Source organism: Heptranchias perlo, chromosome 8 (genome assembly GCF_035084215.1).
Source record: "Heptranchias perlo isolate sHepPer1 chromosome 8, sHepPer1.hap1, whole genome shotgun sequence".
Taxonomy (NCBI): Eukaryota; Metazoa; Chordata; class Chondrichthyes; order Hexanchiformes; family Hexanchidae; genus Heptranchias; species Heptranchias perlo.
Genome location: NC_090332.1, coordinates 31,924,401 through 31,949,909, shown reverse-complemented (window position 1 = coordinate 31,949,909; position 25,509 = coordinate 31,924,401). Strand labels below are relative to the sequence as shown.

The 25,509-nt window shown below is 43.2% G+C and overlaps 1 protein-coding gene across 1 annotated transcript in view; it reads left to right on the top strand.

Moving 5' to 3' along the window:
* The first annotated feature begins 12,541 nt into the window (after positions 1-12,541).
* Positions 12,542-25,509, top strand: part of kctd3 (potassium channel tetramerization domain containing 3) — a 71,818-nt gene continuing 58,850 nt past the window's right edge. Inside the window, exons 1-3 of the mRNA XM_067988904.1 lie at positions 12,542-12,726; positions 20,548-20,601; positions 25,205-25,250. Coding sequence (XP_067845005.1) covers positions 12,656-12,726; positions 20,548-20,601; positions 25,205-25,250 — 171 coding nt within the window. The 5' untranslated portion in view covers positions 12,542-12,655. The remainder of the gene's footprint in view (positions 12,727-20,547; positions 20,602-25,204; positions 25,251-25,509) is intronic.

Here is a 25,509-nt window from a genome sequence, read left to right as displayed (position 1 = left end):
GCTGATCACATTGCCTAAAAATGCTCGTAGATGTCAAATCCATGCAGGTGATGGAAACAATTAATACTGATCACTATGCTGTCAACTGCTTTTACTTGCAGTCTATGGCCTTTACAATTGTCCCCTCAGGGATCGTGTGAACATGAGTTTGTCTTTCTCCTGAAGGTGTGTGAAGTGTTTGTCAGGATTTTGAGAGCCCACCCTGGTGCCTTTGGAAATCTATTTTTGATTCACAGTTTGATTTAATTGTGAGCTATATTTCTCTCTCTTCTTTTGTCCCAACCTGTATCAAAGGGAAGAGAAACATATAACCCAGAATGGTAGTACTTATTCTTCAGTTCACTCCTTGTGGTATGGCGAGATGGGTTGTCTTTCTCACATAAAAGCTTTTTTCTTCACAAATGTGTGGTCCAAAATTACAAGAATTACTACAGCCACTGGACTTTTATTGTTTTGAAATAGTTTTCAAGTACTGCTGAGAAATCAAGTATTCCATTATAGTATTCCACAACAACTACTTTCATTTATATAGCGCCTTTAGCACAGTAAAATGTCCCAATGTGCTTCACAGGAGTGTAATCAGACAAAAATTGACACCAAGCCAAAGAAGGAGTCATTGGGATAAGTGACCAAAAGCTTGATCAAAGAGATAGGTTTTAAGGAGCGTCTTAAAGAAGGAGAAAGAGTTGGAGAGTCGGAATGGTTTGGGCAGGGAATTCTAAAGTGTAGGGTCTGGATGGCTGAAGGCACAGCCACCAATGATAAGGCCAAGGAAGTGGGGGATGCACAAGAAGCTAGAGTTGGAGGAACACAGAGTTCTTGGAGGGCTGGAAAAGATTACAGAAATAGGGAGGACCGAGGCCATGGCAGGATTTAAACACAAGGATGTGAATTTTTAAATTGAGGTGTTGGTTGAGTGTGAACCAGCGAGCACAGGAGTGATGGGTGAACAGGACTTGGTGTGAGTTAGGATACGGGCAGCAGAGTTTTGGATGAACTTAAGTTTATGGTGGGTGGAAGGTGGGAGACCAGCCAGCAGAACATAGGAATACTCAAGTCTGGAGGTGACAAAAGCATGGATGAGGGTTTCAGTGGCAGATGGGCTGAGGCAGGGGCAGAGATGGGCGATATTACGGAGGTGGAAGTAGGCAGTCTTTGTGATGGAGCAGATGTGATAGAGTTGGAAGCTCAGCTCAGGGTCAAGAGGTTGCAAACAGTCTGCTTCAGCCTGAGACAGTGGCTAGGGAGGAGGATTGAATCGATGGCTAGGGAACGGAGTTTGCGGCAGGGGCCGAAGACAATGGATTCGGTCTTCCCAATGTTTAATTGGAGGAAATTTCAGCTCATCCAGGACTGGATGTCGGATAAGCAGCCTGACAACATAGAGGCAGTGGGGTGGGGGAGGGGAGGGGGCTCCAAGAGAGGTGGTGGTGAGGTGGAGCTGGGTGTCATATCATTCTGTTGATGGATCTATTTTGCGCCTGTGCTATTTCCATTTCTTAATAAAAACTATGCCTGGAATTTCCATGGGGGTTCTCCTAATTTCCCACTGTAACGCAAAATCGTCGAGCAGAAATTGATAGCCAAGTTCCACACCCATGAGGACGGCCTCAACCGGGATCTTGGGTTCATGTCACGCTACACGTAACCCCACCAGTGAATAAAAGTTATCTGTTTTTAATACATCGGGTCATTCTCTGTCTTTCTCTTCCTTTTGGATGTTTCTCTCTCTCTCTCTCTCTCTCTCTCTGTCTTTTGTTCTGGCCGTTTGTATATTCGGTGGTCCTGTATGTAACATCTCTCTATCTGAACACTTTGATTGCCTTGACAACGGGCAGTTGGAAAGATTATCTGTAATCACCAGGTATTGTTCTCTGACTATAAATGCGGTGATGTGGAGATGCCGGTGATGGACTGGGGTTGACAATTGTAAACAATTTTACAACACCAAGTTATAGTCCAACAAATTTATTTTTAATTCCACAAGCTTTCGGAGGCTTCCTCCTTTGTCAGGTGAACGGTATGGAAATGACATTTTCGAATCCTTCGCATTTTAAAATCCCAGAACAATGCCTGGTGATTACTGCCCGTTGCCAAGGCAATCACAGTGAGCAGACAGAAAGGTGTCACCTAAAAAGGCCACCGAATATACAAACCTCCCAAAAAAAAGAGAGAGAGAGAGAAGGAAGACAGTCAATGACCCGTTATATTAAAAACAGATAACATTTGTTCGCTGGTGGGGCTACGTGTAGTGTGACATGAACCCAAGATCCCGGTTGAGGCCGTCCTCATGGGTGCGGAACTTGGCTATCAATTTCTGCTCGACGATTTTGCTTTGTTGTGTGTCTCGAAGGCCGCCTTGGAGTATGCTTACCCGAAGGTCGGTGGCTGAATGTCCATGACTGCTGAAGTGTTCCCCTCCTGTTTGGCGATTGTTGCGCGGTGTCCGTTCATCCGTTGTCGCAGCGTCTGCATGGTCTCGCCAATGTACCATGCTCTGGGGCATCCTTTCCTGCAACGTATGAGGTAGACAACGTTGGCCGAGTCACAGGAGTATGAACCGTGCACCTGGTGGGTGGTGTCCTCTCGTGTGATGGTGGTATCTGTGTCGATGATCTGGCATGTCTTGCAGAGGTTACCGTGGCAGGGTTGTGTGGTGTCGTGGACGCTGTTCTCCTGAAGGCTGGGTAATTTGCTGCGAACGATGGTCTGTTTGAGGTTGGGTGGCTGTTTAAAGGCGAGTAGTGGAGGTGTGGGGATGGCCATAGCGAGGTGTTCGTCGTCATTGATGACATGTTGAAGGCTGCGGAGAACATGGCGTAGTTTCTCCGCTCCGGGGAAGTACTGGACGATGAAGGGTACTCTGTTGGTTGCGTCCCGTGTTAGTCTTCTGAGGAGGTCTACGCGATTTTTCGCTGTGGCCCGTCGGAACTGTCGGTTGATGAGTCGAGCATCATATCCCGTTCTTACTAGGGCGTCTTTCAGCGTTTGTAGGTGTCCATCGCGTTCCTCCTCGTCTGAGCAGACCCTGTGTATTCGCAGGGCCTGTCCATAGTGGATGGCCTCTTTGACGTGGTTAGGGTGGAAGCTGGAAAAGTGGAGCATCGTGAGGTTGTCCGTGGGCTTGCGGTAGAGTGAGGTGCTGAGGTGCCCGTCTTTGATGGAGATTCGTGTGTCCAAGAAAGAAACTGATTCTGAGGAGTAGTCCATGGTGAGCTTGATGGTGGGATGGAACTTGTTGATGTTATCGTGTAGTCTCTTTAGTGATTCCTCACCGTGGATCCATAGAAAGAAAATGTCGTCGATGTATCTGGTGTATAGTGTTGGTTGGAGGTCCTGTGCAGTGAAGAAGTCCTGCTCGAACTTGTGCATGAAAATGTTGGCGTATTGGGGTGCGAATTTGGTCCCCATGGCTGTTCCGTGTGTTTGGGTAAAGAACTGGTTATTGAAGGTGAAGACATTGTGATCCAGGATGAAGCGGATGAGTTGTAGGATGGCGTCTGGAGATTGGCTGTTGTTGGTGTTGAGTATTGATGCTGTCGCAGCGATGCCGTCATCGTGGGGGATACTGGTGTATAGTGCCGAGACGTCCATCGTGGTGAGAAGTGTTCCTGGTTCAACAGGTCCGTGGGTACTGAGTTTTTGTAGAAAGTCTGTCGTGTCGCAACAGAAGCTGGGGGTTCCCTGCACGATGGGTTTCAGGATGCCCTCGATGTATCCAGAGAGGTTCTCACACAGGGTTCCGTTGCCTGATACGATAGGACGTCCGGGTGTGTTGGCTTTGTGTATCTTTGGGAGGCAGTAGAAGTCTCCCACGCGGGTAGTACGTGGGATGAGAGTGCGTAGGATGTTTTGAAGGTCTGGATCGAAGGTCTTGATCAGTTTGTTGAGCTGATGGGTGTGTTCTTTGGTCGGGTCTGTGGGTAAGCGTCTGTAGTGTTCCTGGTTGTCCAGTTGTCGGTATGCTTCTTTGCAATAGTCCGTTCTGTTCTGTATGACGATGGCTCCTCCTTTGTCCGCTGGTTTGATGACGATGTTGCGGTTGGTCTTGAGAGCTTTGATGGCGTTGCGTTGTGCTCGGGTGACATTCTGGACTGTCTTCCGAGTGCGGCTGATGAATCTGGCATAGACGCATTTCCTGATAGCTTGAGCATACATGTCAAGCTGAGGGCAGCGACCCGCTGGAGGAGTCCAGTGAGACTCTTTCCTCTTCGGTTGCTGTACCGCGGATCCCTCTGTCTGCTGTTCCGGATCGTTGATTGTCCCATTGGGTTCGCTGCTGAAATCTTGGGGTTTGTGGTAGAATTCCCGGAGCCTCATTCTCCTGATGAATTCCTCTGTGTCTGCCGCGAGACTAGTGGGGTCCATTTTGGTAGTGGGGCAGAAATTGAGCCCTCGGCTGAGAACTTCGATTTCGTCTGGTTGAAGGGTGTGGTCGGACAGATTGACGATAGACTTCCCTGTGGTTGCAACCGTGGTACCAGGGGAAGCTTGGTCGATGCTGGTGGTGATGCCGAGTTTCTCAAGCTTCCTGCTCTTGGTTTTCATGTAGGCAGCGTAGTTCCGTTGCCTCGTCTGTTTGGCGGTATATCGTAGCTGGTCCGCTGTGTCCTGAGTACAGGTTGAGAGTATGGACTCTATCTTAGTTTCGAGGTTGCGTTGTCTGCTGTAGAGTTGGTGTACGAGATGGTTGCGGAGTGTGCGAGAGGTACGACGGCAGAGTCTCTCAGCGTAATCCGAGTTGTATGTGGACTTGAGTGGGTTCATGATCTGTAGTCCTTTCGGGATCGACAGTTCCGACGGGCCACAGCGAAAAATCGCGTAGACCTCCTCAGAAGACTAACACGGGATGCAACCAACAGAGTACCCTTCGTCGTCCAGTACTTCCCCGGAGTGGAGAAACTACGCCATGTTCTCCGCAGCCTTCAACATGTCATCAATGATGACGAACACCTCGCTATGGCCATCCCCACACCTCCACTACTCGCCTTTAAACAGCCACCCAACTTCAAACAAACCATCGTTCGCAGCAAATTACCCAGCCTTCAGGAGAACAGCGTCCACGACACCACACAACCCTGCCACGGTAACCTCTGCAAGACATGCCAGATCATCGACACAGATACCACCATCACACGAGAGGACACCACCCACCAGGTGCACGGTTCATACTCCTGTGACTCGGCCAACGTTGTCTACCTCATACGTTGCAGGAAAGGATGCCCCAGAGCATGGTACATTGGCGAGACCATGCAGACGCTGCGACAACGGATGAACGGACACTGCGCAACAATCGCCAAACAGGAGGGTTCTCTCCCTGTCGGGGAACACTTCAGCAGTCATGGACATTCAGCCACCGACCTTCGGGTAAGCATACTCCAAGGCGGCCTTTGAGACACACGACGACGCAAAATCGTCGAGCAGAAATTGATAGCCAAGTTCCGCACCCATGAGGACGGCCTCAACCGGGATCTTGGGTTCATGTCACACTACACGTAACCCCACCAGCGAACAAATGTTATCTGTTTTTAATATAACGGGTCATTGACTGTCTTCCTTCTCTCTCTCTTTTTTTTTGGGAGGTTTGTATATTCGGTGGCCTTTTTAGGTGACACCTTTCTGTCTGCTCACTGTGATTGCCTTGGCAACGGGCAGTAATCACCAGGCATTGTTCTGGGATTTTGAAATGCGAAGGATTCGAAAATGTCATTTCCATACCGTTCACCTGACGAAGGAGGAAGCCTCCGAAAGCTTGTGGAATTAAAAATAAATTTGTTGGACTATAACTTGGTGTTGTAAAATTGTTTACAATTATAAATGCGGTCACATTCAAGGAATCCCACACTTCACCTGATGAAGGAGAAAGCCTCCGAAAGCTTGTGATTTTCAAATAAAACTGTTGGACTATAACCTGGTGTTGTAAGATTCCTTACACTGTAACTTTGGCAGAAGACTGGTTGAAACTTGGAGGAATACCATTTTTCAGGGATTATGTCAAACTCCGACCAAACTAAGAGCGCAGGACAACTATTTTGGGAGTTGATGTAACATATTTTGCAGTATCGTTTCTCATGTATTTCTTCATTTGCAATCCACATACCATCTAGGTGAAGTTGAGACACTGTGTGATTGTTACAGTGTCAGTAAAGACTACTGATGCAGACTTCAGTATGGAAAAATAACAACTAATTGTGAAGAGAAGCAAATGGTAAAGTGTGAACACAGCATAAATATGTTGATTAATATGTATGCTTTGATTTCTGCCTTAAGACGTATGCTTTGCTTTTGAAAGGCACTAATTTGCATCAGAATGAACATCCAGTTCAGTGGTAGTTCCCTTGCCTGAGTCAGAAGCTTGTGGCTTCTTGAATGCCTTGAGCAGTACCACAGCAAACAGTATGCTGAACAGGGTTGGGGCAAGAACACAACCTTGTTTGATGCTGTTAGTGACTACAAATGTTGATGATACGGGACCTTGATCTATCGCTCGGGCCATCGGCAATTATACTTTCAACTAAGATATGATTCAAAAGACAAGCACCATAGTTTCCTGCTTTAAGTATAGCAAAGTATTGTTAGTGTGCATAAAGTTCTGCTGAAGTGGTAACACTAGGAAAATGCTAGATGTTACAGTTATAAACAACTCAAAATGACAGAGGTGTTGTCCTCTGAATCAAAATCAAAGTCACTTTTGTACTCATGAATATTTTGTGGTGCTTTACAAAACTAACTCCATGCTAATATTGGTATAGTCCTGCATTATACCACAAAAGTACTCAGTTAATCATCAAGTGCCATCTCCTGGATTTTCAAAAGCAGTGCATATATTAGGAGATCTGATGGTCTTACACATTCAGATTTTGGCTGACTGTAAAATTATAGGGTCTCCCAATATAGATGGCATGTATCCAATAAATATTTAACATGTCTTTGTATATATATATATATATATATATATGTGTGTGTGTGTGTGTGTGTGTGTGTGTATTTAAATTAAGGTGAATTATGCAGTTTCTGTTTGCTAACAATTAAAATTCAAAAATCTTATTTGGACTTAACTGTGGTAAATCAGTGACTAAATTTTACAGTCATAATATTTTTATGCAATTGATGACATTTAATTGTTAACATTTAATTTGCTATCTCACTCCTATCCCAGTTAATATCTCACAGCAATTGCTCGGCTGCAAAGAGTATAACCTTTTGCTTTACTGACCTCAGAGATGACATCTTGTGGCTTTGAAACACAGGGGTTGATAATGATACCTTTGGTGCCTGGAGTGCTGCTGCGCATCAGGCAAAGGCTTTCACGTTATGGAGCGCTAAGGCCTTTGAAGCATTCAATGTGCAGTGCACATGATAATGCTACCCAGAAGTATCTGTGGCAGCTAGAGCATGTACACCAGTTGTGTGCTAGGCTATTATGGCCCTGAGCTTTATGTTAACTAGGGATGTTCCCATTATGCATGTGGAGTGTCTGATTGACATTGCAGATATAAAATGGGCGCTGCTTGGTATGCCTCTTCCCTTCAGTTGGGTTCTTGCAGTTAAAGGTATATTGCTGGTTTTATGTGTGACTCTGTCATCCACTGCACTGTACTATATTGTTGTTGTGGGAGAAAGGAAATTGGTACAATTTCCCAAAGAGACTGCACTGGAACATTGTACCCCTTCCTGTGAAAGAGAGGGAAGCATTAGAAATACTTAACACGGCTTCCAGAAACAAAGGTCATGTTTTACAATCTTGATTGAGTTTTTTGAAGAAGTTACTAGGTTAGTGGATGAGGGAAATCGAGTAGACATTGTCTACCTGGAATTTCAGAAAGCCTTTGATAAGGTGCCTCACACTAGGTTACTTCACAAGATAGAGTCTTTTTTTTATTCGTTCATGGGATGCGGGCGTTGCTGGCCCATCCCTAATTGCCCTTGAGAAGGTGGTGGTGAGCCGCCTTCTTGAACCGCTGCAGTCCGTTTGGTGAAGGTTCTCCCACAGTGCTGTTAGGAAGGGAATTCCAGGATTTTGACCCAGCAACAATGAAGGAACGGCGATATATTTCCAAGTCGGGATGGTGTGTGACTTGGAGGGGAACGTATAGGTGGTGTTGTTCCCATGTGCCTTACCTTCTAGGTGGTAGAGGTCGCTGGTTTGGGAGGTGCTGTTGAAGAAGCCTTGGCGAGTTGCTGCAGTGCATCCTGTAGATGGTACACACTGCAGCCACAGTGCGTTGGTGGTGAATTGAGTGAATGTTTAGGGTGGTGGATAGGGTGCCAATCAAGTGGGCTGCTTTGTCCTGGATGGTGTTGAGCTTCTTGAGTGTTGTTGGAGCTGCACTCATCCAGGCAAGTGGAGAGTATTCCATCACACTCCTGACTTGTGCCTTGTAGATGGTGGAAAGGCTTTGGGGAGTCAGGAGGTGAGTCACTCGCTGCAGAATACCCAGCCTCTGACCTGCTCTTGTAGCCACAGTATTTATATGGGTGGTCCAGTTAAGTTTCTGGTCAATGGTGACCCCCAGGATGTTGAGGGTGGGGGATTCGGCGAAGGTAATGCCGTTGAATGTCAAGGGGAGGTGGTTAGACTCTCTCTTGTTGGAGATGGTCATTGCGTGGCACTTGTCTGGCACGAATGTTACTTGCCACTTATGAGCCCAAGCCTGGATGTTGCCCAGGTCATGCTGCATGCGGGCACGGACTGCTTCATTATCTGAGGGGTTGCGAATGGAACTGAACACTGTGCAATCATCAGCGAACATCCCCATTTCTGACCTTATGATGGAGGGAAGGTCATTGATGAAGTAGCTGAAGATGTTTGGGCCTAGGACACTGCCCTGAGGAACTCCTGCAGTGGTATCAGTGGGAATGTGATATGCTGGAATAGGAATTGGCTCCAATCCCCCAGCCAAAATGCTGTAATTGGCGGTTGTGAATCAGCCTGGAGGCACATTGCTAGTGCATTAGGGTTGGGGTTAGGTTACTTAGTCCTAACCCTAACCCCAGGGATCAGTCCAAGTCCTGCTACTGTTCATTATTTATATTAATGACTTGGACAGTGGTGTTGGGAATATGTAAGTTTGCAGATGATACTAAAATCTGTACAAGTGTTAGTAAATTAGAGGAGTGCAATCTAATGCAAAGAGGTTTAGATATGCTAGCGGAATGGGCCATACAATGGCAAATGGCATTTAACCTAGATAAATGTAGTGTTATGCATGTTGTTAGGACCAACACATTTATCATTTACAGGGAACAATTCTGACAGCGATTGAGGGAGAAAAGGATCTAGGTATCATTGCGCACAGATCACTGACGGTTCACGACCAATGCAGAGAAGCTGTCGCTAAAGCTAACAGGGTATTGGGTTGTATTAATAGAATCATTCAGTACAAATCAAAGGACACCATTCATCAGTCATTATACAGGTCGCTGGTTAGACCTCATCTGGAGTAGTTTTGGTCCCCTCGCACAGTGGGTGATATAATGGCCTTGGAAAAGGTTCAGAGGAGAGCTATGAGAAAGATTTTTAGCTTAAAGAACCTTAGTTATTCAGATACGCTTAAAGAACTAGGTCTATTTACTCTAGAGCAGCGTAGACTTGTAGGCGAAATGATAGAAATGTATAAAATAATGAAAGGGCTGGATAGCATGCCTCTTGATAGATTATTCCAGTTTGACAGATTGGAGAGGACTAAGGGTCATGTGTTTAAACTTTGCAAAAGTAGGAAAAGACTGGATGTTAGGCGGTTCTTCTTTTCCCAGAGAGTAGTGAGCCTCTGGAATGCGGTGCTGGCTGGTGTGATTTGTGCTGACTCTCTGCATGCTTTAAAGAGGGAGTTAGACTGGTTCTTGTTGGCGCAGAGATCGCATCATATCGAAGAAGGTAAGTAGTTTAACAGATAACACATGGTCCATGTGATCTCCTGGACTGGTTTCGATCGCCTGAGGGGACAGAAAGGAATTTTCCAGAGTATTTTTTCCCTTATTGGCCCTGCCAAATCATGGAACCTGTATATTTTGAGTGTTGCGGTGCAGCCCAGAAAAGGTGTCCAATATTTTTGTAGCATCCTGTCTTTAATGTAACTTTGCTTACAAAAGGGCATTACCATGGAGCAGATTACAGTTGACACACAGCAGCAATCATTCGTCCAAGAACCATAAACCTGTTTACCTACTCTTGTGGCCAATCAGCCAGAGTGATAAAGCAATCTCTAATAGAAGACACTTTCAGTGAACCGCATGGACTGTCAAAATACAAATCATTTCCATATGTGCTTAATACCCTAGACAAATAAAACATGATTCCCATCGTCCTGAACCTAACATCAGGAGCTCTGAATATAGCATTTCGGCCTAACTACTTTAATTTGCCTCCTAACTTGATGTTTGAGGCTTGAGCCATTTCATGGGTCACAAGTTAAACACGTTGTGATGGCAGCAATGCAGAGTGCCCTGGTGAAATATGGACATACCACTGCATTTGGAAAGTAAATGAACAGTTGCCAGAAACCTCCCACTGACTGGTGTGGTACATGCCAAGAGCGCACTTTGCACATTTAATTAGGCTTTACCTCGGACATTTCAGCAGGAGTAGGGTCAGACATATGTGATTATGGTGAGCGCAAAGCTCACACCAATTCTGTGATGTTCACTGAAAATTTGTATTAGTAAGGTGATTACCTGTGAAGCTAGTATCTCCTTGATAAAAGCATGCTCTGACTTACATGAGAAAATAACTACTTTAAATGGAGGAAAGATCTCCTCAAAACGAAAGTGCTGCTTTTCCAGCACAGTATCCCTCATCCATGAATCTGACATGAAGAGGTAGATTATTGCTGATAGTCTAGAAGGCAATGTATATAAAACAAAGAAAAATATTATGGGCTGTTCTGAGAGAGAGGGAAGCAAGTTTTCCTAACATTTGGAAGGATTTGGAGAAAATTCCCATTAAAGGTGCTACATAAATGCAAATTGTTGTCATTTTGGTTTGATCATAGATGCTGGACTAACATGGGCCAAACCGTTAGAAGAAGCAAGTCCTAAAGGTTTAGTTTTTGGAGGAGGGATCCTGAAATTTGTTAGCCTTGGGTCAGTGGTAGCACTCTCCCATCTGAGTCAGCGGGTTGTTTGTTCAAGTTCCGCTCCAGACACTTGAGCACCAAATCTAGACGGACACTCCAGTGCAGTGTTGAGGGAGTGCTGCACTCAGAGGTGTCGTCCTTTGGATGAGAAGTTAAACCGAGGCCAAGTCTGTCCTCTCAGGTAGATGTAAAAGATCCCATGGCATTATTTTGAAGAAGAGCAGGGGAGTGCTCCACCGGTGTCTGGGCCAATATTTATCCCTCAACTAACATCACTAAAACAAATTATCTAGTCATTATCACATTGCTGTTTGTGGGATCTTGCTGTGTGCAAATTGGCTACTGCATTTTCCTATATTACACTTGTAACAATGCTTCAAAAATAATTAATTGGCTGTGAAGCGCTTTGGGACATCCTGAGGTTGCGAAATGCATTATATAATTGCAAGATTTTTTTTGTTTACTTAACCTCCTGAGGGAGATGAACTGCCAACAATAACTCCTTTATTCTGTATTCCTTTAAACCATGACACCATGGAGCCATATTATTTTGCAGTGTTTCCAGTAATAACCCAATAGTTATCAATCAGTATAATTTCAGTGTTACTTTTGTCATATAACTCCTTTATTCTGTATTCCTTTAAACCATGATACCATAGAGCCATATTATTTTGCAGTGTTTCCAGTAATAACCCAGTAGTTATCAATCAGTATAATTTCAGTGTTACTTTTGTCATTAAGATTTATTTTGTTTTTATTAAAATGATTAAGAGGTCACACTTCACAGGATGCCATATAAACAACCAGCAGCGTACATTACTGATATTTGTCATTAGGATTTACTGCACAGCACCTTTAAGCGGCATGGGCTTATATTGCAGCCACTTCTTCATGTGGTTGTGCAATGTTAAAAGGACTGTCTTTGTGAGAAAGTGACAAACTTTTTGTGTGAGGCAAATGAGGTATGCGTTAATTTCATCTTGACAACATCACACAATTGGCACGACAATGAGGCATTTTAACATCTTGTGTGTCAGTTTACAAACAAAAATGCCAACTTTTTTATTGTGAAGAAAGTTGTCTCATATGATAGACAGAAACTAAAAAAAATATAGTATGGAAATAAATCCAGCAGATTGGAAGGGAAAAATATGGGTGAAAATATGGATCCTAATGGTGAAGTTTCAAAGGGGAAATAACTTAAACACAGTGAGGGAAAGAGAAGGGTTGACCGAGGGAAAGAGGAGTGAGCAGATGTGCAGTGAAAGAGGAGTGAGCAGATGTGCAGTGAAAGAGGAGTGAGCAGATGTGCAGTAAGTTTTCTAGGGCAGGCGGACGGGGGCGCTGTTGAGCTGTGACGTCCGGCGGATGATCGCGGAGGGTGACGGGAGACTAGTCGGAGTGAGGTCGCGGTCTGGGGGGGAGCGGAGCGTCTAGCTCGGGGGGTGGGGGGTGGGGTAGGGGAATGGTGCTTGCCGGGGCCGTGATGTGGAGCGAGAGCCGGGCAGCAGCGGTGTGAGCCGGGGCCGAGCTCGCGCTCTGTGTGAAGGCCGGGCTCAGTGAAGGGATCGTGGCCGAAAATGGCGGGGAACTGCAGCAACTTCACGGCGGCGGCTGGAGAGATCATCCAGCTCAACGTGGGCGGCACCAGGTAACAAGGAGCCCGGCCCGGCACCGGGCACCGCGCAGCTGGAGTCTACGGCGCTCGCTTCCTTCTCATCCACAGTGATGTGCGTCGGGTTCCCACAGAGACCGCGCCATGGGACGGACCGCTCTGTAACCGGCACCTCCGCTGTAGCGTTTTACTGGGTGGGACTCGGTAATGAATCCTCTTCACTCCCATTTTTCTTATTTAGATCCTCCTTAAAACTTTCATCGTGACTCCAAGGGTGACGTTAGTCTCCCAAGGGTGCTCAGGACTGCTGGTGTCTGTCTCTAATGTCTCTGTCTCTAGTTCAAATCGTTGCACTAATCTTTAACTCTTTGAGGATTGAAGTACCATGTCAACATCATCAGTTAGAAAAAATGGAATTGGAAATATTTCAAGAAGATTATAGATTGATATATGGTTCTGTTCAATTTTCTAATTACTAATGACCACAATATTATGGCGTTTAGCGTCAGACTTATGCCACAGGAGGATGCCACACATAACTCAATTTACAGAAAGTAGAAGTTGAGGGGTGAGACGTGATCTGATGGGGATAAATGGTACCAAACTTTTAGAAGGAACCATTCAGGAGGAAAAGTGGAACACTTACCATATTACACTTTTGGTATTAGTTGGAAAGATTTGTGAAGAGAAGGGGACAGACGTCAGTGACAAAGGAAATACTTGAAGGGTAAGGCAAAAAAAAGCTATCTTCAAATATAAAGCCATGTGTAGATGAGGTTGGAGTGAATATAAGAATGATTTTAGGGAGGCTTAGAAACTGGTTAGGAGAATCAAAATAGAGGAGATCAGGAATGCTGGGAATATTAAAGACTAAGTGAAAGGCTTTTATAAAACACATTTGTAGCTAACAGGTTGTCAGGGAAGCATTTACATTCTAAAGGATTTGAAAGGTGACATTATATTGAATGATGAAGGAATGGCAAGTATTCTAAATGAATTCTTAGTGTCATGTGTTCATGAATGAAACTTCAGCAAGTCTAGATTTCTGGGTCAAAATGATGAGATTCCAAGAAAAATGGGTGTGGCCGATAAAGAGGTGATGGACAGGCAGAAAGCATTGAAGGAAGCCAAGGATTTGGATCCAGACAGATTACGTCCTAATGTATTTAAGGAAGTAGCTAGTGAAAATGGACATTCTGGTGGGTATTGAGAGAATCTGGAGGGCATCCTGAAAGAACAAATAATGAACCACCTGGAGAAATACAGAACTATAAGAGGGAGCCAGTGCGACTTCATGGAAAGGAGATTATGGCTGACAAATCATTGAGTTCTTTGAGGAGATAACAAACCTTGTGGAGAGAGGGAACTCAGTGGATGTTATTTATTTAGATTTTAGTTTCGATAAAGTGCCACGTAGGACTTTTGTCCACAAGGATGGAAGCCATGGTATATGGGGACTGTTTCCAAAATGGATCAGAAATTGCCTGAAGTACAACCACTCTTTGCTTCCTCTACATGAAGATGGATCAGCATCAAAAGAGTTAACTAGTGGTTTGCCTCAGGAATCAGTGCTGGAGTATTGTGTTCACAATCTACCTATAAATGACTTGGAAGTGGGGACAGAAACAAAATTCTGAGTTGGCAGATACCAAATTGGGAGGGACACCAAACAACTGCGAACAGGCTGATCCTCTTGAGGTACCTCTTGTTTGTTGGTACCATTTGATGGCCTTTAGTATTTATTTGATGTGTCATCCTCATATGAGGAGATGAATAATTGTGTATTATACCACTGTACAGAATGTTTCTGTTGGACTGCAGAAACAGTTAGTCAAAAGTGGGTGTTATTTAGAAGGACATTGTCATCATGACAACATATCTTGTAAGATGCATTATCATGTTGCATAGAGAGAGTGCAGCAATGAGAGTGGTGACACAGTGATAGCATAGCATTGGTGATCATGTGTGGAACAGCAAATTATTTTTTTTTAAAAAAGTTCTTTTCCAGGAGCTGGGTTGCACAATGGGTTAGACAACAAGCTTTCACCCTGGCACTCATTTCAAATCCAGCCCAGACTGATGAGGTGAAAGTCTCCTTAGTCAGCAGGCTTTAAGAGTTCCATGTGAAACCAAGTTGGGCAGTCTCAATCCAGATCCTCATGCGCCTGGGCCTATGGGATAAAACTCTCTATAATTGGGCAAATGTAAAGAATCTTACAACACCAGGTTATAGTCCAACAATTTTATTTGAAAATCACAAGCTTTCGGAGTCACTCACTCACCTGACGAAGGAGGTAATCTCCGAAAGCTTGTGATTTTCAAATAAAATTGTTGGACTATAACCTGGTGCTGTAAGATTCTTTACATTTGTCAACCCCAGTCCATCACCGGCATCTCCATATAATTGGGCACTAATGGGCAATCTTACTCAGAAGCTACAGGATGGCTGGTGTGGGAAATGGAAAAGAAAATGTCACACCGATGCAATAGAGGGTGCTTTTCTGAAGTTGGGCTGAGGTATATTGTTGGGCAAAGTAGAGGGAGCTTTACACATCTAGCTATGCTGTACCTGACCTGGGAGTGCTTGATGGTGACACTGGGAGCTTCAAATTGGAAGAGTTGTAATCCTAATACTAACATCCCTCACCTTAAGCACAAAAGTTTTAAAGAATCATTATTTTAATGGAAAATGTAAGCAACCATTAGAAACATTCTCACTACAGCAGCGACATGGTTTACACAATTCAGTCTTTCTCAACTAGCCAACATGACAGTGTGTTCAGAACATGAGCTGAACCTACTAGAAAATACTGTACTGTTGTGGTACTAGTTATTGCATACTGGGGAGCTTAGGATGTATGCTGAGTTGCTGGAAAAGCCTGTAACGATGGTTATTGGGAGCTCCCTAAATAATATCATCTCACCTACTGTAAGCAGTGTATAATGTTCAGTGGAACATTTTGATACAAAGGTTTTTACACCTTTAAATGTAACTAAACCCCTTTTTAAACTTATGGGCTGCCACTGATGAGATAAGTTGTTTCAATGTATTTGCTTCCCTGGACTTGTAAGGTGCTTCATAATTGTGAAAAGAAATCTAAAAATAATTTTGTCAAATGGATACTTTTCGTTCACGGAACAGCATGTTCTGAACACACTGCTGCAACAGTGCCCTGTGACCAATTGATGAAGCTTGCACTGCCACGGACACTGCTATAAACTTGAATGATGTTTTCTAAATTTTCTGTTAAAATTATGATTTTTAAAAAATAATTTGTAGTTCCAGCCATGAACCAATGCTGTATCCCTGCTCCAATGATGTGAGCATGTTAAGACTTGTATATTTTTTGAAAAAAAAATTATTTATTTATAAAATTTGCAACAATACATACAATACAGTTGTCATATCTCATTCCAAACGTACACAATACAGATTATACAATTTGCAGGTTACATCAAGTACAGTACAATGAACACATTGGACATAATTACAGTTCATGACACTCTAGGGTGCCTCATTGCATCACAATCAATAAAGGTGATTCATTACAGATACATTACATTTCATTACATCAATTTGAATTTTACATTCTGCCCGAGGGGTTTTTCCCTGATTTTAGCCTCTCAGTATACAGTGGCAGGAAGGCTCTAAATGGTTGCCTTTGCGACGGCTGCACCCATCCTCAGTGCGTCCCTGAACACGTAGTCCTGGACCTTGGAATGTGCCAGGCTGCAACACTCGGTCGAGGACAGCTCCTTGCACTGGAAGACCAGCAAGTTTTGGGCAGACCAAAGGGCGTCTTTCAACGAGTTGATTGTCTTCCAGCAGTAGTTAATGTCCTTCTCAGTGTGCGTCCCTGGGAACAGCCCGTAGAGCACAGAATCCTGTGTTACAGAACTGCTCGGGACGAACCTGGACAGATACCTTTAATGTTTAGTCTCCTGGTTGGGTGAAAACTGGCTCCAAAATCTGGTTTTCCAACCAATTGACTGCAGTTTAGAGATCTGGGTCCCACCTCCAAAATGGAGTACAGTTGTTGAAGATATGGGAGGAAAAGATATATTTAGTTTACAAAACTAAAATAAGTAAGAAATAATGCGTAATAAAAGTTAAAAAGAAGTATGGTAGAAGGAATAAGTGAAAACAAGAGTTAAACACATTTTCTAAAACTCTTACTTTACATTTTTTTAAATGTAGCTGTTTATAACATCTCAGTGACTGCTATAATAGGGAATTTTTCAGTGTTGTAGTGTATAAAAAATGCTTGGCTAAAGAGGTTCATAATTCCTTGCAGCTGTTAGCAGTCCAGCAGTTGAAATCACATTATCACCATTTTGATGTATATTCAGTGATAAGATTGGAACGGAATCCTAGGGAAAAACTGATCATTCACATTTTATGATCGATGACTGACATGCCTGGGCCTGTCAATTTTAAAAAGAATTCAGATGATCCAGAAGTTTTGCTGGATTTTTTTTTCCAAATAATAATAGTGCCATGTTGCAAGTAATTTCCCTGGATTTATATTTCCATAAAAGTAAATTCCCTTTATGTAAACAGACAAAAAACCTCAAGGGTATCTTACCACATGGTTTAGTTTCAAACATTAAAATAAAACTATTAATTTATGTAAACCTCGTGGTTAGCTGATCTGTGAAGCCTCAGTTTTTGCTTGTGCTTCTGTTTCTTACTCTGCTGGGTTTTTCCTGTAAGATTAAGATAACATAAAGAGCATGTTTTGAGACCTTTATCTTTATCATTTGAACAGTAAGATCTGTTAGCATTGACAGCTTGAGATAGGGAAATTAATGGGTACATTTATTTAAATTTTATTAATGGACCATAAGACTGTGGTACCTCTTTAGCCCATGAAAACAAAAAGATTGATGCTGTGATGTAAATTGTGGCTTTCCTGTTTAAGAGGGAAGGGAATAGCAGTGGAACTGAGGTTACTTCCGATTTTATGTAAGGGGTACTATTAGTAAAACGCTATAATTTCATTACTAAGGAGCGAAAAAGTTGTGCAGCAGTAGTTGTTGGTCTGCTTGCTGGATATTAAACATTTGGGTGAACACAATTTCCTTAGTGTTTCCTCTCTCCTTTTTCCAGTTTGCCCTGTAATGTTCTCTCATTACCTCTCTTCTCTTTGCTTGCTGGGATACAACAGCATGTGCCAACAGCCTTTACTGAAAGTTTACAAATAACCCTCCCTAGTCCAGGAACATTTGTATTGTTCCCACAGATGGCCTAGCTGCAATCAGCTAGCTCAGCACTCCCAAAGGGAGATCCTGGGAAACTTCCTGTTCTCTCTGGTGCATAATCCAGTGCAAAGACCATCATCTCACAAAATCTATTTTTTAAAAAGAAACTTTGCATTTATTTATCCATGTTCCTGTCCTCCTCCCATGCTTCTAATCCTCTGCTAATGCTGCTCTGACAAGGTGTTGGTAGTGCAGGGGTAGTTTTTGTAACTTAAATGTGCATTTGATCTTTCTCAGTAGCTCACTGTTCTTCACCTCTAGCTACTACCATGTAGGCAATATTAAGAACTCAAGGTACTTTTACACTGGCACTTGTTTAGTTTGGATCACCAGAGACTGGCCCACTCCCCACACTTACGGTGCTCTTATCCCAGGGGCCGAATGGTAAACCCATGAAAAAGTGGCTTTCTGGTTCTGCATCTGCAATAAGAGAGCCAAGCCTACAGCTGCTATCAAATTATCCCATGAACTGACAGTCAAAACAAAAGTACTAGCCTATAAACATCAAATTTATTTTAACACTGACTTCATGTCAGTGAATCCCCATCAATTCGCAGCCCTCTGCTGCAGTGAACAATTTGCCTGGATACTTTTCTCAAATCCCTCCATAAATCCCAGTTGTGTATGTAAGCTGTCCTGAAGTTTAATTCTTTAATTGTGCTAAGTCTATGAAAGTCTGGTTTATAAAAGCAGTGTTTCTTTCCCCCACCCCACCAATGTGTAGCCATGTGAATAAAACTTACAAATATATAATATCTAACCCTCCTCAAATGGTTTCACCCCATTCAGTTTCTGTTGTACCTAGCCTGACCCACATGCCTTCTTGAGCTGCGAGTGCAGTTTGGATTTAGACATCTCTGCAGGTCGCTGTCGATGTCAGCCAGGAATTGTCCACTGGGATGAGCTCCTCCTCCATAACTTACCATATTTATACGCGCAAGCCAGGCCGATAGCTGCCAAAATATGTCGGTTGAAGCTGAGATTCAGTCTCCAGCCCCTTGAGGTTGAGTGTCTTGCACATCTACTAAGCTGTTCAAGAATGTTGTGGATATCATGTTCATTAAATATTACCATGCCATTTGTGACTGGTACGTGCTGAAAGCAATCCTTGATTGCCATATCTGAATTACGCTGTTCATAGTATCGTAGTAGTAGTGTGATACAGCACTGAAGGAAGCTGTTTCACCCATTGTGCCTGTGCCGGTTCTTTGAAGGAGCTATTCAATTAGTCCCACTCCCCTGCTCTTTCCCCACAGCCCTTCAAATTTTTTCCCTTCACTTATTTATCCAATTCCCTTTTGAATGTTACTATTGAATCTGCTTCCACCACCCTTTCAGGCAGTGCATGCCAGATCATAATAACTGGTTGCATAAAAAATGTTTCCTCACATCGCCTCTGGTTCTTTTGCCAATCACCTTAAATCTGTGTCCTCTAGTTACCGACCCTTCTGCTACTGGAAACAGTTTCTTCTTATTTATTTTATCAAAACTGTTCATAATTTTGAACACCTCTATCAAATCTCCTCTTAACCTTATCTGCTCTAAGGAGAACAACCCCAGCTTCTTCAGTCTCTGCACATAACTGAAGCCCCTCATCCCTGGTACCATTCCAGTAAATCTCTTCTGCACCATCTCCAAGGCCTTGACATCCTTCCTAAAAGAAGAAAAAGTACTGAAGCTGCTGTGAAGCCAAAGCAGTTAAACTACTTCCTTGAGGTGGCCTTGCCTAAGTCGATTTGGATGATTTTACACCTATGTTGTATCACATACGTCGTTTCCATCGATGCTAACTTTTGCACCAATGTAAACAATGCAGTTTAGCCAGCATATTACGATGGAGTATATTATAGACTAGGACGTTGCTATTAATTGTGTTTGTATGTTTTGAATTGTATGTTTCAGACCTAATAAATGACAGAAGAGATAGTTCACCTGGTTATTTTTATTTTACAGAAACTGTTATGCCATTTTCCTCTCCTGTATAGGTTTCTGACAATCAGTTGCATATTATAATTTTGTAACATTGTAGTGGTTCATTTTGTGCTTTAGCTGAGAAGATGATCTATCAGTAGCCGTATGGAGTGCTCTGGCCATCAGTGTCCGCCTTGACATTTACCATCAATTTTATTACAATAAAATGTAAAAAGAAGGGAATAAAACTATGTACCAAAGTATTGTACATTGTGTGTGTGTGTGTGTGTGTGTGTGTGTGGTGGGGGGGGGGGGTTGGGGGAAAGAGAGGGGCCGAGCAGATACAATGAGTGACCGACTGGCAAACAGTAATCACATCTCAAATGTAAAAAAAAGCTATGAAGCACCATATGAGATTCTGTACAATATGATCTGGCTGCAGGCATCCTCCTGGGCCTCTACCCACTGTGTTTCTTTTATTTAAGGAGAGCGACTAAAGTTAAGATCATGTTCACGAGACAGTCCAGATTTGTACCATTTGTTTGGGTGTAGAAATTGTTTTAAAAGTTGCAAAACTGCAGTTCAGTATAGGGAATCTAGAAAGCCATTTGCCATTTATAGTTTGATGACTTAAATTTATTGGTATGGTACAAAATAAAACTTTGCACTTTTTTGTGGTTGTAGGTTCAGCACCTCAAGACAAACACTAATGTGGATTCCGGACTCATTTTTCTCTAGGTAAGATTGAGGTTTGAAATGTAGTTCCCACTGCAAGTTATATCTATAAAGAGTGGAAATATGAAATATAAAAATAATATCCCTCTAAGCTGCATAACAAAATTGTAACAACAAAATTGTAACAAAAAAGAAAAGCAGCTTTAACTATGTTGGGAACAGAATTAAATAGCCTGACATAACAGTCCTTTTAGACTGTTCCAAAGACTATGGAAGTGACTACACAGAACTGTCAGGGAATACAGTCGCCCAGTAAAACGGTTCCATTAGGTTGTATCGAATCAACGATTACTCAAGCCCAGAAAAGTATGTTGACATTTTAATTAGCTACTGCCTGTTAAAAATGAAATTCCTGAAATTTATCAGAACAGCCCACTTGAGTTTTACTTCAGTAAAATGAATTTAAATGTTTTGAGTTTTTTTTAATTCGTTCATGGGGTATGGGCGTCGCTTGGCAAGGCCAACATTTATTACTCATGCCTAATTGCCCTGGAGAAGGTGGTGGTAAGCTGCCTTCTTGAACCGCTGCAGTCCGTGTGGTGAAGGTTATCCCACAGTGCTGTTAGGAAGGGAGTTCCAGGATTTTGACCCAGCGACGATGAAGGAACAGCGAAATATTTCCAGGTCGGGATGGTGTGTGACTTGGAGGGGAACGTGCAGGTGGTGGTATTCCTATGTGCCTGCTGCCCTTGTCCTTCTAGGTGGTAGAGGTCGCGGGTTTGGGAGGTGCTGTCGAAGAAGCCTTGGCTAGTTGCTGCATGGCATCCTGTAGATGGTACACACTGCTACCACGGTGTGCCGGTGGTGGATGGGATGCCAATCAAGTGGGCTGCTCTGTCCTGGATGGTGTTGAGCTTCTTGAGTGTTGGAGCTGCACTCATCCAGGCAAGTGGAGAGTATTCCATTACACTCCTGACTTGTGCCTTGTAGATGGTGGAAAGGCTTTGGGGAGTCAGGAGGTGAGTCACTCGCCACAGAATACCCAGTCTCTGACCTGCTCTTGTGGCCACAGTATTTATATGGCTGGTCCAGTTAAGTTCCTGGTCAACGGTGACCCCCGGGATGTTGATGGTGGGGGATTCGGCGATGGTAATGCCGTAGAATGTCAAGGGGAGGTGGTTAGACTCTCTCTTGTTGTAGATGATCATTGTCTGGCATGAATGTTACTTGCCACTTATCAGCCCAAGCCTGGATGTTGTCCAGGTCTTGCTGCATGCGGGCACGGACTGCTTCGTTATCTGAAGGGTTGTGAATGGAACTGCACACTGCAATCATCAGCGAACATCTCCATTTCTGACCTCATGATGGAGGGTAGGTCATTGATGAAGCAGCTGAAGATGGTTGGGCCTAGGACACTGCCCTGAAGAACTCCTGCAGCAGTGTCCTGGGGCTGAGGTGATTGGCCTCCAACAACCACTACCATCTTCCTTTGTGCTAGGTATGACTCCAGCCACTGGAGAGTTTTCCCTCTGATTCCCATTGACTTCAATTTTACTAAGACTCTTTGGTGCCGCACTCAGTCAAATGCTGCCTTGATGTCAAGGGCAGTCACTTTCATCTCACCTCTGGAATTCAGCCCTTGTCCTTGTTTGGACCAAGGCTGTAATGAGGTCTGGAGCTGAGTGGTCCTGGTGGAACCCAAACTGAGCATCAGTGCGCAGGTTATTGGTGAGTAAGTGCTGCTTGATAGCATTGTCGATGACACCTTCCGTCACTTTGCTGATGATTGAGAGTAGACTGATGGGACGGTAATTGGCCGGATTGTATTTGTCCTGCTTTTTGTGGACAGGACATACCTGGGCAATTTTCCACATTGTCAGGTAGCTGCCAGTATTGTAGCTGTACTGGAACAGCTTGGCTAGAGGCGTGGCTAATTCTGGAGCACAAGTCTTCTGCAGTGTTGCCAGGATGTTGTCGGGGCCCACAGCCTTTGTTGTATCCAGTGCACTCAGCCGTTTCTTGATATCACCTGACGTGAATCGAATTGGCTGAAGACTGGCTTCTGTGATGGTGGGGCTATCAAGATGGATCATGCACTCGGCACTTCTGGCTGAAGATGGGTAAAAGTTGATGGACAGTCCTGAAATTGAAAACTTCAGGAAGTATCTCGTCTTTCTCCTTGCCTTCTGGTCTGAACATTACCGTTACCAACGTGAGACCTTAGCTATCTTGCCATTTCTCCTGCTTATTTCTTCTATCCATCTTCCACTAAATTCTCTGAGTTTGGATTTATCTTTACTCTTTCTAATGCAGTTATGTTGCAGTTGGTGGAAAATGGAAGTAGTGTAAGGGTACCTCGTGGAACTTTCTCAAACCCTTGGCTTTACTACAGTAATCGGATTGCTGACCTGACGCTGGAGTTATATTTCCAGTTTTTCATTGACGCTAAAGTAGTAGTATAACCGGCCTATTAATTCTAAAGGGTTGTTAACTTGAGTTCATCACTTTTTATTAACACTGGCCTTGAAGAATTTCAAGGAGTGTGGCTTCCACATGAAGATAAATTTTATTTCTTCCTCTTTTTCTCCCACTTTTCCTGAAGTCACTGACTTGCACTGCAGAATGCTTCCATGGGCCTCAGCAGCCCTATGGTGTCTCATTCAGGTGTTCATTCAACATTCATTAGCTTAGATAGTGAATTCCCTCAGACTATTCGAGTATGAGGTGGCATCCAAGGCAGGCCAGATTATATTCTCACCTGACATCCAAACAAGTGCAGCCTCCAGCAGAGATCACTGGATAGTGATCGTAACTCTGGCTTTTCTCCCCCCATGCATGGGACAGAGGCCAGTTGTAGTGCCCTCATTGTTGACCCAGACAAGATCGGCTAACTCAGACTTTCCTAGTCTGAACAGCCCAGTATGACACTCTATGATTAATTTTGAGGCAGACTTTAAAAAGTTTAGATTTGTTGAAAAGCATTTTCTATCAGTGCTGTTGTGATTGCTAACCACTCTGACAGTTACTTACTTTATCCTCATCCACTGGATGATATTTCTTTTTTGCAATAAAAACAGTTGTAAATATTTAACAAACTCAGTAAACTTCAAAACTAACTTTAGAGTTACTGGAAGGAAGAGCTGTAATTTAGGGGACGCAGTGGATCGTGATGAAAGGTATTGAAGAAGGGAGAGGGGCAGCACTGTGATGTCACTCTGAGGCATTCCTCACTTTTTTGTTTGGCTGCATTTTCATGCGGGCAGATAGTGGGTTTTTTGCAGTAGTGACGTTGAGTCCATTACTAATTTTCCTCTTCTGTTGATAACTAGCAAACTTGCCATGTTTAAATGTCTTTTTGGCTAACTTCAAACATTGTAGGAGCCATATTTCTAGGCATTCTCCAGCAAAACGAATGGAAGGTTTATCCTAGTGGTTAGAATGGTCCAGTTTTATAGTTTAAATAAATCTTTTAATCGGCCCCAATGGATGTAGTTGGATCTATGGATAGAGTACTCTTCTGCTAAGGACCAGTCTAAAGCCATGTACAATTGCAACACCTTTCAAACATACGTTACAAAAACAGAAATCAGTAGTGTGAATAAGATTAGCCTATAGCTGGTTTTATTCCTGCTGTTATTATTACTGCATAAGAAAAAGGTGATTGGTCATTAGATTTATAATTTTTTTTCCCTCCCTTTCCAACTACATGGGTCTCATTATCATCTCTTACCCTGCCTCTAGACAGAGGGTGAAAATCTGAATCCTGGTATGGGCTGCACTTTTCCCACTACCAGCAAGTTCAAAATCATAACATTTTGTCTGTAACTCTGCTGTCAGTTACCACCGGTATTAAAATCCAGCCTAGTGTTTGACCAGCATGATGTGTATACACTGAATGTCCTGTGATGTGCTGACACTGACTGGTAGTGTGATGTGGCTTGTTTAGTTACTCAATGATCATTATTCAACGGTCACAAAGCACAATATTACTTGAAGTTTTATATTACATCACTGGCTTGATTGTAATAAACATCCCCAAATGTGTATCTGTTCGAATTGGAAATAAAATAAGAGCTACTGGAAACACTCAGCAGGTTCGGCAGCAACTGTGGAGAAAGGAAAAAGGTTAGGTTAACATTTCAGGTGTATGGCCATCGTCAGAACCAGAAGATGTTACAGATGTCTAACATCTTTTGGTTCTGACAAAGAGCCATAGACCTGAAATGCTTACCTAACCTAACCCTTTTCCTTTCTTCACAAATGCTGCTGGACCTGCTGAATGTTTCCAGCATTTCCTGTTTTATTTCAAATTTCCGACATTTGTCATATTTTGCTTCAGCTCTAATAGGACCCTTTTTACTTTTCTTAGGTACAGCACAGGAGGAGGTCATTCGACCCATCATGTCTGTGCCAGCTCTTTGAAAGAGCTATCCAATTAGTCCCATTCCCCTGCTTTTTCCCTATAGCCCTGTTAATGCTGTTTCATCAGCATTTGCACAGAAAGTTAGATCCATGTGCTTGGGGGGTATATTTGAAACCTTCAGTGGGCAGTTCATCCTCTGTATAAACTAGTACATATTGTCCAAAAATTGTTGAACAGTTTCTTTTCAAATTAGAGAAAGTACTGACCTTCACAGTAATTCACTGGTAACTGCTTTTGTTTCAGTTTGCTGAGTGGGAGAATCTCAACACTACGGGATGAAACTGGAGCAGTAAGCTGATACATTTTATTTAATGTTTGATTTTTTGAAAGCAGAAATCTGTTGTTACTTATGAATGTTCTTTAACTCATACGGAGGAACACACTGTATAAAGAATTCGTCTACATTAATTTGTGCACTGTTAATGAATCATTCCCAGTTATTTTAGTCAGTAAAGTTGCAACTACAAAAGACACCATTGCAGTTTTTCCTTTTTATTTTACATTAGATACGTTTTTTTCAAATCTTTAAATTACCCTTTTCTGCCCCC